General features: G+C 51.4%; 1 protein-coding gene across 6 annotated transcripts in view; it reads right to left on the bottom strand.

Annotated features, from left to right (window-relative positions):
- The window catches only part of HNF1B (HNF1 homeobox B), a 50,707-nt gene extending 36,490 nt beyond the window's left edge, over positions 1-14,217 (bottom strand). For 3 of the 6 annotated variants that reach the window (XM_087825645.1, XM_087825643.1, XM_087825644.1), the window contains exons 1-4: positions 13,874-14,217; positions 9,337-9,536; positions 4,200-4,464; positions 2,299-2,534 (exon numbers count right to left, since the gene is read on the bottom strand). In XM_087825645.1, coding sequence (XP_087681771.1) covers positions 2,299-2,534; positions 4,200-4,464; positions 9,337-9,536; positions 13,874-14,217 — 1,045 coding nt within the window. The remainder of the gene's footprint in view (positions 1-2,298; positions 2,535-4,199; positions 4,465-9,336; positions 9,537-13,873) is intronic. The other 3 variants (XM_087825647.1, XM_087825646.1, XM_087825642.1) reach the window with 2 other exon arrangements.
- Positions 14,218-14,943: the final 726 nt, after the last annotated feature.

Below are 14,943 nucleotides of genomic sequence, written 5' to 3'. Positions count from 1 at the left end.
CCATCATCTTTTCCACCGCCACTTTAGTCCTCTGTAATAGTAATGATGCTAATGGTAATGATAATGACCGTGGTTACGGTTTACTGGGAAAGATGGTGTTCACACATTTTTCTCATTTAACCCTCACACGGACCCTAGGAAGTAGGTACTATCTCTCCACTTAACAGACAGGAAAGTCAGACTCAGAGAAGTTATGTGAATTGGCCACGCTGTAGTTACGGGAATTAACCTGGTTGGTTAGAACCAGGATTCAAAACCAAGTCCAGAGAATCCAGTCCCTGGGTGTGGACCGGGACTAGCTTGATCAACCCTGAGTAAAAATTAAGGCAAAGGGAAAGGCAGCTAGTAGAAAAAACACACACACAGTGTCCCACAATCATGGCTCTATAAATAGCAATCTGTCCTTAGAAAGACACACGAAGCCCCCAAAAAAGACCTCAATTCCCAGCTGGTTCTGGGACTCCATGCTGGGACAATGCCTTCCAACCAGATAATAAGCTCAAAGGGCAGGGACATGTGGCTTACTCATCGCTGGCACGGTGTTGGGTCTTGGTCTGTATTCAAACACACCTGTGCTGTGGAAAGTACAGCGTGGGAATCAGCAGGCCTCTGTTTCCTTCTTCAAAGTCCCTCCCAGTTCTAATATCCCATGATTTTTTAAAACGCCAAGACTTCTGGGGACCCCAGAGAATCCACTTCTAGTGGAATATGCCTTATCAGACTGACCAGAGGGGTGTTTGGGCCCTGCCTAGCCTCCAGGACCTGCTGCCATCCCTCCAGCCCCAGCTCTCTGGTCCTCCTGTCAACACACAGAATGCCTAAGCTAACGACTCCGTGGTGACCTCACCACAACCCCAGCTTGTCAGAAAGCTGCTGGGCCTTTGTTTGGCTTGCAGGCTCCCTGACTTTGGTGTGGAGATCACAAGTCCCAGCACAATAGCCATTGTCTTCTCAATAATGCCCCTTGCCCCAGCCACGCCCCCCCGCAGCTCCCAGCTCCAGCTCCATGGATCACTGCGGGCAGCAAGGGCTCCCGTGCTGCTCAGTGCCGGCCACAAGACCTTTACCACTGTCCTCTGAACCCTGCTTTGAATTTCCATAAAGGGGCTAAATTACTCTGCAATCAGGCCAGTGTTGGTCTAGGGGCTTGCCTCTCAAGAGTAAACCAAAATTTCTCCCCATGTGACTGAGCCCTTCCATCTGAATCCAGAGAAGCTCCAAGGCCTGGACCAGGCTTCACAGGGGACAGTTGCAGACTCCCAGGGACCCTTGAAGAGGTCATGCCATGGGAGGGTACAGTGTGGAACAACTGCTTGGCTACCACTCAGCTGGTGGCTCTGAGCCTTCTCTGCTGCTCCCCACCTCCCTCCCCAGACACACAACACTTAGGTCAGCTCCAGATCTCCGGCCTCTCCCAGAAGAAGGGCAACCAGCAGGCAAGGGGGAGAAACAGGTTTCAGAACTACCCCCAGGTTAGAAACAGTGCTTGGCTCTCTTTTCACAAGCCCTATCCCAGAGCAAGCAGGGGACCATCGAACACTTTGTCTATACGGCTGCTAAACAGGCCTCAATAAGCACAGCCACCCTGGGAAGCCGGCTTTCCTGGAAGAACTAAGCCTCAGGGGGAGAGGTGCTCACCCCAGCACATGCCTCATGCAGCCCTCAGCTTATAGGGGGGCTTTCCCCCAGTGAAGGTGTGGGATTCCATCCTCACAAGCCCATATCCCACAACACAGGCATCCTAACCCAGGCCGGGGTCTGGCACACAGAAACACACAGTAAGTATTCAATTGGTTCTGGCCAACTCATCACTGCAAAGACTTTAAGTGACCGACTCCACCCTAACTCTGCCAGAGCCCAGAAGCCAACAAGCAGAGGCCACCCATAGAGTGGCCCTTCCCCAGAGGTCCCTGGGCTCCTCTTGCTGGAGCTGGACAGAGCCCTGAGGTACGGACAGGCAACCTCTCTGCCTGCAGTTTGGATCTGGCATATCAAGGTAGCCTTCTCGGTCCAAGCCGATGACGGCACTGACCTGCTGAGTTGGCAGCCACAGAGGGAGAGGAAAGGGGACCAGAGAAGAAAGGAGCGAAGGGCTCCCTGGAAGCTGAGCAAGGATTCAGAGGAAACCTGACCACAGCCACATACTATTTTCACAACAATATTCTGGCAACAGGAGGGGGCTGCCTGTTGGGCCATCCCAAAGCATTTTCTCCTCTGAAAAATCTTGAGCCACAGGAGATCCTTGGGAGAAGCAGGCCGGTTGGGTGGCCGAGGCAGTAAGGTCCAGGGCCTGCTTACCTGACAGCTTGTTGGGAGGAGAGGTGCTGGGCTGGTGGTGGGGGGAGCCGTGGGAGAGCAGGGGGTTCAGACTGTGCGTCTGGTTGGAGCTGTAGGCGTCCATGGCCAGCTTCTGCCGGAATGCTTCCTCTTTCCTGCGGTTTGCAAACCAGTTGTAGACACGGACCTCAGTGACCAGGTTGGAGCCCAGACCGTGGGCTTTGGAGGGGGAGACGCCTCGCTGCAAACATTCTGCCCTAAGAATGGATAGAGGGGAGATGGTGAGGGAGGGTGGCCAGAGGGCAGCTGGCTCTGCTTGGCCCCAAACACATAATCCCAGTGGTTTCAGTTAGGAGTGTGAAGAGGCCGAGGAGAGAGTGGGAGCCTGGGAGAAAGCCTGTCCAGAGAAAAAGATGCCCATGTAGTTCTCTGATGAGATGGCTGGAATGCGGCTGAACACAGGTACCAAGCAAACTCTGTTCCCTCGAAGCCAGGGGCTTAGCCTCTGATGTGGCTCCAGTGAGAAAAGAGCAAACTGGGTACAGTCAATGCAGGGGGAAGGTCCAGACTGGGCTTCCTGGCACCTCCTTATATTGCTATTCTTCCCGCCCTACAAAAGGCAAAGTCCTTCGCTGGCCGGCTGAATCCCTTCACAGCACTCTAAAGGAATTCTGGTCTTTTGGGGTTTGGACACCTCTAAAGGAATTCTGGTCTTTTGGTGCCAGGGAAGCCAGATCCCTGCAGATTCCTATTTTCACTGCAGGAGTCCCCCACAAAGAGCAGGCTGTGTGAGATATAAAGGAAGGCAGGCAGAAATGTCTGGCTGGTTTCTAGTTTAATTATTGCTGATGAACCCCCAATTCCAGGTGTGAGAGAGATTCTTAGACACCACCAGATGCTGTCAGGAGACAGAGTACAGCCTGAGGACTCTGTGACATGCACAGCTGATCACTTTGCCTTCCTACTTTCTGGCCTGACCTACCTCAGGGCATCCTTCCACTGGCAGAGCCAGTCCAGCCCCAAGACAGAGAGAGAGCCCATAAGTCTTGGCCAGAGCTAAGAGCAGAATTTTAAGAAAGTCATTGTTGCCCAGCTGGCAGGGCTCAGTGGTTGAGCCTCGACCCATGAACCAGGAGGTCACGGTTTGATTCTCCGTCAGTGTGGGTTATGGGCTCGATCCCCAGTAGGGGGCGTGCAGGATGCAGCCCATTTATGACTCTCTCATCATTGATGTTTTTCTCTCTCTCTCCCTTCCTCTCTCTGAAATCAGTAAAAACTTTAATAATGAAAAAAAGAAAGTCACTGTTGTAGTCAGGGAGGATGGGGCAGGAATGAAGCAAAAAGATAGCTCAAGGATTTCTAATAGTTTTTTTCAAAATTATATGTAATTATTAAGATATAAATGGAACTCTAATCAGTGTGGGCAGAGTGTACTGGACACATCCAACTAATTCTTGCTCTCCTGCCAAGTTTCCTTTTAGACCAATGGGAGGCAGTCTGTGGTTAAGAGATAGTTTTTCCCTGGTCTATATGAAGGTCAAACACATGATTCCCATTTCACTGGCATCATACTTTAGACAAGCACTCTCCAGAGCATCTTCCCTGGAATGATAGTTCATAGGGGTAGTCCCCAGAAAAAGAGATTCCATGGTTAACAACCAATTCAACAAAGCTAAGTGGGTTTCTTGACTGCAGGACTTCTCAGGGCTTTTATGACTCCCTAAGATGATGTATGCAAATGATGTTCTTCAAATTTATTTATTAATGCCTTGAAATTACAGTTCCGTGGAACATGCTTTGGGAAACCCTGCTTGAGTCACACTTATCTGGGTCACCACTGTCTCAATATCCCAAGACTGAGGGGATGGATCTTGGGTCCGTGTGCTTGCCTGCCTGCTCGGGTGAGCGTCTGGTGGTGTTACCTGTTGCACTCCTCCACTAAGGCCTCCCTCTCTTCCTTGCTGGGGTTCTTTTGCCGGTCGTAGGCCTGGTACAAGATTTGCTGGGATGCGGGCCCCCATTTGAACCGGTTGCGACGCATCTTCTTGTTGGGGGGCTCAGAGCAGGCATCATCGGACTGCCCAGGCCCCTGGCTCTGTTGACTGAACTCTGGAAAGAGAAACAGCAGCTGATCCTGACTGCTTTTGTCTGTCATATTTCCAGAACTCTGGACTGTCTGGTTGAATTCTGAAAAAAGAGAAAGGAGTAGATTTGATAGGGTCTATAGCCTTCACTTGGCAGACAGACAGATAGACAAACAAAAACATTTTCATTCCTCTCCCCTAAGCTTTGCAACCTGCTATTATTGTATGTGAGGATACAGAGGGGAGGCTCCGACAGGCCCCTCACTGCCCACCTCAGTTCACGCCACCAAAGCCACCCCGTTCCTTTCTTCGAAGGAGCTCAAAGGTGGCCAAGCATTGTTTCAAGAGCAATTTATTATTACTTTTTCCATTGGCTCACTGGCCTCAGACATGAAGCAACGCTGTATCCTGAGCTCTTGCATTTTGATGTCAAGGGGATAAACTCAACCAAGGCTCAGGTCTAGAGGGGAACTGCTCAAAGGTATCGTTTGCAGTTAGACAAAATATTCAGAGACTGAAAATAGCTCTCCCCACCCCTCCTCTTTCCTCATATATCCTAGGTATCTACATTATAATGTTTTGCCCTTAGAAAAAGCCCAAACCCCAAACTCTTTGACCACAGCTTTGAAATAAATATAACTGGAGCTTTGTATTGGAAAGGGGAGAGGCTCCTTAAATATAAGATCATTTCAAAGGCAATGGTGTGTGTGTGTGTGTGTGTGTGTGTGTGTGTGTGTCCAGGGGTCCATTTATGAGGGAAAGGTCTTACAGACCTCCCTCCCCTGCACATTTGAAATATGACAAATGCAGAAGACGGCAAACACAGGACTCTTCTAGGACTGGCATATGAGTTGGAGAAAGAGAAATGCAGATGGAGTGATGCTCCCTGCCTGTCCAGTTCCCAGAACCCAAGCATATCATGACCCTCAACAACACATTTTGGTTGAAAGAATGAAAGAAAGATGGCAGCTTGCTCTGTGGTGATACCTTAGCGTTTATGGTTTAAGTGAGACTTGATATTTACCTAGGGAAGGGGAGAGCTTTGTTGTTCCCTTCCTTACATCTGCACGAAGCAGTGTTCACTGGGGTGACTGATTCCATTTTACAGATGGACAAGCATAGCGGCCAAGCACTCTGCTGAGCAAGGACATGCAACAGATTCATTTCCTAACTCCTGGCCCCATGTTCTGGACCTTGATGTTTTTCTTTCTTGGTTCCTAAAGTCACTCCCACAGGTCTCAGAGACAACTAGATCCAAAATCCTCAAGGTTCCAAGTCAGGCTACTACTTAATGCTTGAATCCCCTCCAGCACACCCTATCTCGTGGTCCTCCATTCTATACACCTCCAGCGATGGGGACCGTATCACCAATCTGGGGATTAATTTCCATTTGGGTGCCTCACAAGGAGCAGTGGGCCCCTAACACTCCTGGACTCAGGGCCCCAGCTGCAGGCGGCATGGGGCAATGTTTCACCAGTCACTGACTGGCCGAGTCAATGAGCAGTCTCCCTGGCTGATGGATTGGATGTGTCACTGGAGCATTTTATTTGGGTCCCACCCACTTTCAACAACTCTCAGGCCACTTAGGGTTCTGTTTTCACTGGTCCCCAACAATTCCTTTAGATACATAGGAGAGTTTCTGTCAAATTTACTGGCTGGATGTCACTGACTCAATGCGATAATGTAGAGCTCTAGCCAAGTCACTGAAGTCCCTGATTTCTCAGTTTCCCCATCTGTGGAATGGGACTGGGTGAAAACCTAAGGGGCCCTAAATATCTTTAGAATATCTACCCCTAGTCAGGATGATGAAGACCCAAGTTCCTACAGAAGTTATACTTTTCAAAGTGCTTTCACACCTCCTACATCATTTGGTCTTCACAGCAGCAATCTAAGTGCAGTTATTTTAGGGACAATCAAACAGAGGGGCAGAGAGAAATTCCCTGCTCAGCTGGGGCGTGGGGGTCTGTCTCAGTGTCTTCTCTCCTCCCTGTGGCCCTGTGGAATCAGCATGAATAACAGCTAAGCCCAAGGACCCAGGATTAATCTGAGGTTCTTCACTTGATGTGAAGGGATGTAATAAGTCAACATTTATTGAACCATTTCTATGGTGAGGTATTGAGCAAAGTTCTCTGTGTCCCTTCATCTAATTCTCACAACCTCTCCATGCAACAGGTATTGCTATCTCCATTTAACAGATGAAGAAACTGAGGTTGAGGCTGGTTAACTGACTTGTCCAAAGTCACACGGACGTGGGGCAGAAGCCAGGATGTGAACTCAGCCTGCAGACCCTAAGATTCCCAACCAGCAGCCTTTGCATCACTTCTCACTAAAAATAAAACACAAGTAATACACCTACAAAACCTTCAAATCTGACTTAGGTGGAGGTGACAAAACTGAATCCTGAAGTTTTGTCTGCGGTGGGTGTGAAACACATTTACAACCGCCCATGGTGTGGGGGCTGCCTGTCAGCTGCCCTTCGAGAAGGCGGCAGCCTGAATGGTACTTAGAACCCAGAGCATGCCAGGCTCAGCCTGCAGGTGCTTGGAAACACCCAGGCTCTGCCCACCTCAGAGCCTTGGCCCTAGCCTCTCTCAATTTTTAAAGACCGAGATGCTCTCAGGTTCTCCAGCCACCACCAGCTCTCCTCCACTCCTTTCCAGATTAATAGTGGTGGTGGCGAGGGGGGGTAGTAAGAAGAGAAAGAAAATGTTCACTGCTGATTCTACATGCATAGAAGGGCCCACGAATATTACCATTTATTCTTTTTGATTTTTCAGGAAAACCTGTAATCGAGTGATATTTTTTAAAAATTCTCCCACCTCTTTCTCCTCTCTCCCACCCCATTTACTGTGTCCTTCTTTTATTTATCTCACTTCCTAATTTTTATCCCATGATTGTGTGTTGTATTCATCTGTCAGACTTTGATTCAAATATCACCTCCTCTAGGAAGTCCTCCATGATATCTCCAGGCAGTTTAGCAATTCCTCTGGTGCCTCATGTACATATCTTTATAACAGCCTTTAGAAAGCAGTTGTCATTACTTATTCAAATACCTCATCCCTTCACTTGGTTGTAAGTCTCTGGAGAAAAGGACCTGTGTATCCCACAGCTCAGCACAGTGCTTGGCACCTAATAGGAGCTCATATAATATTTATGGAATAAAGAACTATTTCTGAAGCTCTGAAGCTTTATGTCTCATTTGACTTTGAATAACAACAATTTTAAAAATCCCTTGCAGACTATCATAAATTTTTGTAAACTGTCCCTTCTCAAGCATCTTGAGAAATTTTCTGGTACTTCTTGTCTTTTTAGAAGCTTTCAGTTGACCTTTCCTGCCTTCCTCTCCTTTCTGAGGGAACTCCCATTGAACACAGAGAGGCAACTCAAACTAAAGATGTTGCATGGGGCTTGGCCCCTGATAATGGACTTTTCAGGAATTACAGAGTTGCTTCATGTCAGAAACCCCAATTTTTCCAGAACTAGGCACCACGAATGGTGGATCAACCCAGAGCCCCTTCCTCAACACAGCAAAGAGCTCTCACTTTACTGCTTCTTAATCTACCCATTTAATGCTTACAACAAAAGAGCAAATGACCACAATATGAGAGGAATGCCTAAAAAACCTTTCCTGCGATCATGAAGGCCTTTCCAACTCCCAGACATTAATACTAAAACAATAAATACTAAAACAATTACTTTGGAGCAGTGTGTATGACAGAAAACAAGACTGATTTTAAAAGGTGGCCATCCAGTGAGGGAGGGAAAAAAAAAAATCAACCAGAAAGTGATGGAAACTAATATCTTCACAAAGAGAAACCCACAACCCAGGGGACAGTGTGTGGAAAACTGAAAACTCATACAAAATTTTCCTAGGAAAAGGGTGGGATCAAAATAATTAAAATATTGCCCTGGCCAGTGTGGCTCAGTTGGTTGAGCGCTGTCCCATGCACCGAAAGGCTGCCGGTTCCATTCCTGGTCAGGGCGCATGCCCAGGTTTCGGGATCGATCCCCGGTCATGTGGGAGGCAGCCAATTGATGTTTCTCTCTCTCTCTCCCTCTCCCTTTCTCTCTCTAAAATCAATAAAAACATATTTTTTTAAAAAGTATAATGTAAAAGTATACTTTCCGAAAATAGTATGTCATTCATACTCTGGTCATTCAAACGAAGTTCAAACTTCCTTAGACTTCAAAACAAAAATCTCTCGGTATTACTGAGCGAAAGAAAATAAACTTGGGACAGAAAGGAAATTTGGGAATGAGAATGAGAATAACAAGAATTGACTGGTAAGAGTTCCAAAGGCAGACACGTTTACTGTGTCCTGCCTTAGTCAGGAGCAGCTTCTTCACTAGACAGGGTCACCAGCTGAGGTCTCCAAACTCTACCAATTTTGGTAAATGTGAGTAAACACCTTAAACTGCTTGAGAACTCAGTTACCCCTCCCCACACACACACCAAAAAAGTAACAGGGTCAGGTTCTGAATGTATGTATATATACAAATGCTCTCTCTTTTTTTTTTTTTAATACTTTTTTTCCAGAAGGGAGAAAAAGAACAGTAATGGTGATCAATATTATTGATTGCTATGAAATGTCTTCCCTGGGAACTCTAATCTGTGGTCCTGTGTCAAGGGGAGCTGCTCTGCTTACTCTGAGGAGGATACTCCACTGTTACCCTCTTGGTTTCAAAGAGAAAGATGCTGGAGGCAGGAACCCCAAAAATTCAAGGTAAACGGCACACACTGAAGGATTTGTCAAAACACCTGGCTGGGTAGTAAAGGGACCATGGAAGAAGAAAATGAGATAAAATAACCCATCACGCAGCAACTCCGAAGGCCGAATGCACCTGCCCCGCTTCCTTGCGTTTACCAAGCGCGGGGGAGGCTTCCTTGATGAAGGGAAAACTGAGGGTCCCGCAGGGGTCAGAGTCAGGGCACAGGTCCCTCCAGGCTGAGGCAGAGGCCGCTTTAAACACTTACGTCGGAGGATCTCCCGCTGCTTTCGGACGTACCAGGTGTACAGGGCCGCACGCTTCTGGGTCTTCATAGGAGTGCCCTTGTTGAGATGCTGGGAGAGGTGTGACTGGTTCAGGCCGGTGACATCCACCACCTCCCTCTGGGGGATGTTGTGCTGCTGCATGTAGCCCTTGATCATTTTGGCAGCCCTCCAGGGGTCCTCACTAGACAGGTAAACACATGGTTAGGACGCTGGTGGGAGACGCCTGGGGAGAAAGTCTCCTTCTAGGGTTTTACCTAAACTCCGTGCAAAACTCTGATCTTCACCCGTTTCTCCACGTGTCCAAGCTACATCCTTGGGAAAGATGTGAGGCCAAACTAGAACCTACGTTATTACCATACGAAAGCTGCTACAGAGCACACGGCATCCCTCCTGAGATTAGGAGGGGAAGCGGAAGCTGACTTCCTGTCTTCAGGAACGGGAAGGCGCTGCAAGCACTCTCTCTCGTCAAGCGGGAAGAGCAGAGCTTATTTTATTTTGCTTTCCTTCAGGAGCCTGGAACGTGAGGCGTAAAAGGCAGGAGGCCCATTGGAAAGCGGAGATGCCATTCACTTGGGGCTGGGCTGGCGGATCCTACCAGGCCGAGGGGGGGGTAGCATCAGTTTCTAACTTTACCTGGACCTCTCCCACATCACTTTCCTTCCCAACGGGTGCCTCTGTTTCTTGTCTTATAAGATAGGAGTAAAACATATATGTCCACCTCCTGAAATGCAAGGAGGACTTCTTAGCCAAATGTTAAATGGTTCTCAGAATTTTAGAAAAGTTTTAAGAAGTACAATAACGTCTTCCCTGGGACTGAAAAATCATTTCATTGAGTTAAAAAAAAAAAAAAAATTCACCACAGCCACGCCTCCCAAATAAAACCTAATGGGGACAAATTATTTTGATTTCTGAGTAAGATATTAACATTCCCCAGTGCCTTGTTTTCCTGCGTTCCTACATTTCCTCCCTGACAGGGTAAGAATATCTGGAAGGCAAGTTTTCTTCTAAATTTCAAGTTTGAGATAAGAACTTGCTTATATTTTTCATTTTTCATAAACACAGGTGTGCAAAAGTCTTCTTTAAAACAATGTGTTGATGCCTTTGAATTTTATTTATTTAAAATGCTTCCAACTTTGCCAATATTTTTTCTTGCTTGTTGAATAGGTGACTTAATACTGAGAGATATAATTTAAAACAAAAAATTAAATAAGGCACAGTATAGAAAAACGTGTTAAAGAAGCAATATATCCATATATGCTATTTGTTTAATGCAGTTACATATTTAACTTAAAAAAAAAACACCAAACCAGCATCTTTTTACTATATGTTGATACATATATTAGTAGCCTGAAAGAACATGAAAAAAATAAATGAAAAAATTAGTTTCAGATGAAACAATAAAAAACAGTGTAAAGCAGAGGTCAAAACAGACATAGTGTCACAGATTAAATAACCAATTTATTTCTAAATGGTGCCTATAATATGTCAAATAAGACCAATTTTGTTTCATGAATTAAAAATCTAGTAATTAAGCTGAGATATTTTGTGAGCATTTGAACAACTGATTATTTTAGCAGCTCTTTGACATTAAATTTGTGAGAACGGAGATGTTTTTGAGAAATGCAAACTTTTAAAATTAATTAAATATAAGTTAACGAGTTTCCCAAGAATTTTAAAAGATACTTCCAAGTACTACAATGTAACGAAGTCAGAGCAGGAACACAACAACGAGAAAAGGCAGTGCAGTTTCAAACATGGAGAATTCACCTCCAGTAAGGGGGGGAAGGAATGTAGCATTTTGGAAATACCCGTGTAAACATCAGAGATCATTTAAAAGCTTATTTCTGGCGACTAATTTCCACAGATATTTTTAGGGTAGAAAACACTTTCGGCAGACAGAAATCATAACGTCTAAAGTCAGAAAAAGTATTCGCTTAAAAGTTAATATTGCTTCAGCAGATTCTTTGGCTATTTTTGTTTTGCTGAAATTTACCTGTGTTCACTTTGTGTCTAAGAAACCTACCGACATAGTGCAACGTCCTAAGAGCTAAGGGTGCTGTGGTAAGAGTGAATTTGCTCAACAATTGGGAAAGTTTATTTAAAAAAAAAAAAAAAAGCCCAGGAAAACCCCATTAACTATAGCAAACCCTTCGAGCCCGCATTCAAGGACAGGAGTTGGGGGTAAGATGGCGTAGTTCTACCTTTACGGCTCTCTGGCCCCAGAATTTACATATATTCACCAGGAAGAGCTCGGAGAACTGGTGACTTTTAAAAATTTGAAAATACGCCTCATATCGTGGCTCCCTAACCCCGGCAAGTCCAGGGATCCGGAGGAGCGCGCGCGGCCGCTGGGCCCGGAGCGCAGGTGTCAAGCGCCCGAGCTGGGCGCGGGCACAGCGGGCCCCGCGCGCCCCTTTCCCGACGATACCTCGGCGGCCCGAGAGCAGAGACGCCCCGAACCCCAGCACAGCCTCGACTCCGGCTTCTCAGCAAGCGGCCGCCTTTCCAAACGCCACGGGCGCGCCCGCCGGGAGCCGCGCACCCCCGGCCCTTCCCTCCTCGCCTTTCGCTTCCAGAAGGCGCGCGGCGCTCCCAGCGCCCCCGAAAGCGACTTTTCCTGCTCTGCGCTTTCCGCCTTAGGGGAGCCGAGTGGGCCGAACCGGGAGCGCTCGGGAGCCGGCTGTGCGGTGACCTGGGAACCGTTAGCAATTTCTTGAAAAATTACTTTTAATAAAGTCCGACAACTCCCGGAGGTGGGGGAGGGAACGCAGCGCCAGCTTGGGAAGGGGAGGGAAACCTTGGGGTCTGTCCTGTGTCTCCGCCCCGGCGAGGGTCTGGGGGGGTGGGGCCCCCTAGGCTCGCTCCCCGGCCGCTGGAGCTGGGGACTTTCGGAGGGCAGAGGACCGAGGTCGGGAACCCCGACCGGGCCGTCCACCTGCCGGGCCTCCGGGCGCCGCCTCCCCGGGGGCCCGCGAGCGCTTCGCCCGAGCGGCCCGCAGCGCGCCGCCCGTGCGCCCTGGAGGCGGCGAGCAGCCCCGCGCCCGCGTTTCGAGCTCCTTCCCCCTCCGAGCCGCGTTTACGACCTCACCAATGAATAACCCGCCTCTCTCTTCAGCCTAATCATGGCTTTGTGTATCTTTCTGTTGATGATTTATAGAAATAAATTAATAACACCCTAACTCCACGTGCTGCAGTTTATGTTACATCGGGGCTGCGTCCAGCCCCGCGCGGGGCTGGGTGCGGAGGGGCGTCCTCGGTCGCCCCAGGTTTCCCAGATTTCCCCACTGGAAAGCGGGCGCCCGCGGCCAGGCCCGCGGGCCCAGGTGTCAGGCGGCGGGAGCCGGTGAGTCCCGCAGGCCCTGGTCAACCTCCAGGCCGCCCTGGCGCCCCGGCCGGTCCTTCCGACCCCTCTCACCTTCCTGCCCCCGGACCCCCGCGAGGGAGAAACGGCCGCCGCGCGGGGCAACATCCAGGGAAGAACCTCAAACCTACGAATTGTACCAAAGCACTTTTGGAAGAAAAATGCCCAAGTCTCCCCGATGGGCTTTGCTAGAGAGTAAGCCGCCGGGTCCCCAGAGAGCAAATTCAAAAGCAAGGTCATATCCCAGCCCAAACTGCTGCTGCGGGCGCGCACGCGGGGCTGCCCGAGGCCGGGACAGGACCCGGCGCTGAAGTGCCCGAGGCCACCCGGAGGGCTCGGTCCTAAAGCCAAGTGACCGGGAGCGACGCGCAGTCTCGGGCAAGCGCTCGGCTCCTTCAATAATTAGTAACCAGCTGTCAAAGCCCGAAGCCGGTCCCCTAGGCCCAGCAGACAGACTCCGGCCAGCCGCCGGCCCTCCCCGGGGACGCGGGGTGTCAGCGGCGAGACCCAGAAACGCCCTCCTTTCTCAGGTCGGGAGCTGGGGCTCCAGGCGCCGCTGACCCTCGCTCGCCGTTTGTTCTGCCCGGTGCAGGTCCGCCCTGACCCTACACACGCAAACCTTGTCCTTTGCAAATCTAAACCGGTTGGGGGGATTCCGATAATCCTGGGGCCTTGCCACCTGAGGACTCGCCCCCCAGATCCCAGCCCCTCCCGCCCCCCAGAGCCGCCTGCCCCTCTGCAGAGCAGAGCAGGACGCCGCGCCCAGCCCGGCCCGCGTTTTCCCCGACCAGGGAGGAGGCGTCCGGAGAAACCACGGCCTGCGGCCGGTGCGGCCCGAGCCTCTGCGCCCGGGGAGCCGCCGCCGCCTCCCCGCGCCCCTCGCACCGCCCAGCCTCCGGGCGAAGGGCTCCGCAGCTGGGGCTCTGCCCGGAGGGCCCCCGGCCCCGGCCCCTGGCCTGAGCAGCGGCAGGTGAAGCCGTAGGGCTTCGGGCCGTCCGGAGGAGAGACTGGGAGGGGTCCAGGTGCTGGGGAAAGAAGCGGAGCGCCCCCCGGGGGACTCCTCTGGTGGGGAACAGGCCCGGCGAGCCGGGTCGGGCGCAGCGTCGCTCAGGCAACGCGGCCCCGCGCAGGGTCGGGCGCAGCCGGCCCGCACCGACCTGAGCATCCGGTCCACCTCCGCGCGCTGCTCCGCCGCCTCCTCCGTGTTGAGCGCCTGCAGCTCCTTGAGGATGGGAGGGGTGTCATAGTCGTCGCCGTCCTCGGAGCCCTCGTCCCCCGACAGGCGGCCCTTGGCGTGGCCGTTGGTGAGCGTGTGGAAGACCGGCTTGGTGTCGGGGTCGGCCCCGCTCCCGGGGGACAAGGGCAGCGTCTCCAGCTTCACCCCGAAACTGGGCGACGGCAGCAACTCCTCCAAGGCCTGCACCAGCACCTCCTTGGTGACCCCGGAGCTCAGCAGGGCGCTCAGGAGTTCTTGCTGGAGCGACGTGAGCTTGGACACCATTTTCCAAGCGCAGACGAAGGGGGTGTGTAGGTGCGAGAGAAGAGGGCGGTGGGGAGTTCCACAAGCGAACCCCGAGTCCAGGAGGCCCCCCCACCCACCCACCCACCCTTCAGCCTCCAGACACCTGTTCCTCCCCGGGGTCCCGGAGTCTCCTCCGAGAAGTCAGAAAACTTCTAACTGGCCATGATCGCCACCATTAGGCCATATAAGTCATGCAAATCAGCGGGGAGGGCCGGCGGCGGGATGCAAATGACCGCGGGGAGGGGGGAAAACCGAGGGCGAGGGGAGCCCGAGGGCAGACCCGCCGCGCCCCAGACCCGCGCGGGAGCGGGGCTCGCGGGGCCCGGTGTGCTCGCGCCGGGGGGCCGGCGGCCCCGGTGTTCGGGTTCCGTTTCTCAGCCAAACTTTAGCTGACCTTTGGACGTGTGGAGCAAGTGGGCAGCTTGCAGCCCCGCGTGCACGGCTCCGGGGCTTTTCCACCGGCCGCAGGTCGGGCTTTAGTCTGGAGAGAAGAAGAGACGGCGCTTCGGGGGTTCAGGTGAGAGCTGGAGAGAGCTGGGGTGTTCTTGGAACCAGGGGGTGCAGGAGGAGGGGAGGGGAGAGGCCCTCCGAGGCGCCCCGGCCTCACCGGTGGTGGGCCGGGCGCAGACGCTGACCGCTTGGGAATGGAAGCGGAGACCCGGCGGAGCGGGAGCGGGAGCGGGAGCGGGGGCGCCGGGCGGGGAG

This window comes from Miniopterus natalensis, chromosome 17, assembly GCF_054644295.1.
Source record: "Miniopterus natalensis isolate mMinNat1 chromosome 17, mMinNat1.hap1, whole genome shotgun sequence".
Classification (NCBI taxonomy): domain Eukaryota; kingdom Metazoa; phylum Chordata; class Mammalia; order Chiroptera; family Miniopteridae; genus Miniopterus; species Miniopterus natalensis.
The sequence above is the reverse complement of the archived record's forward strand: the minus strand, read 5'-3'. Positions and strand labels throughout refer to the sequence as shown.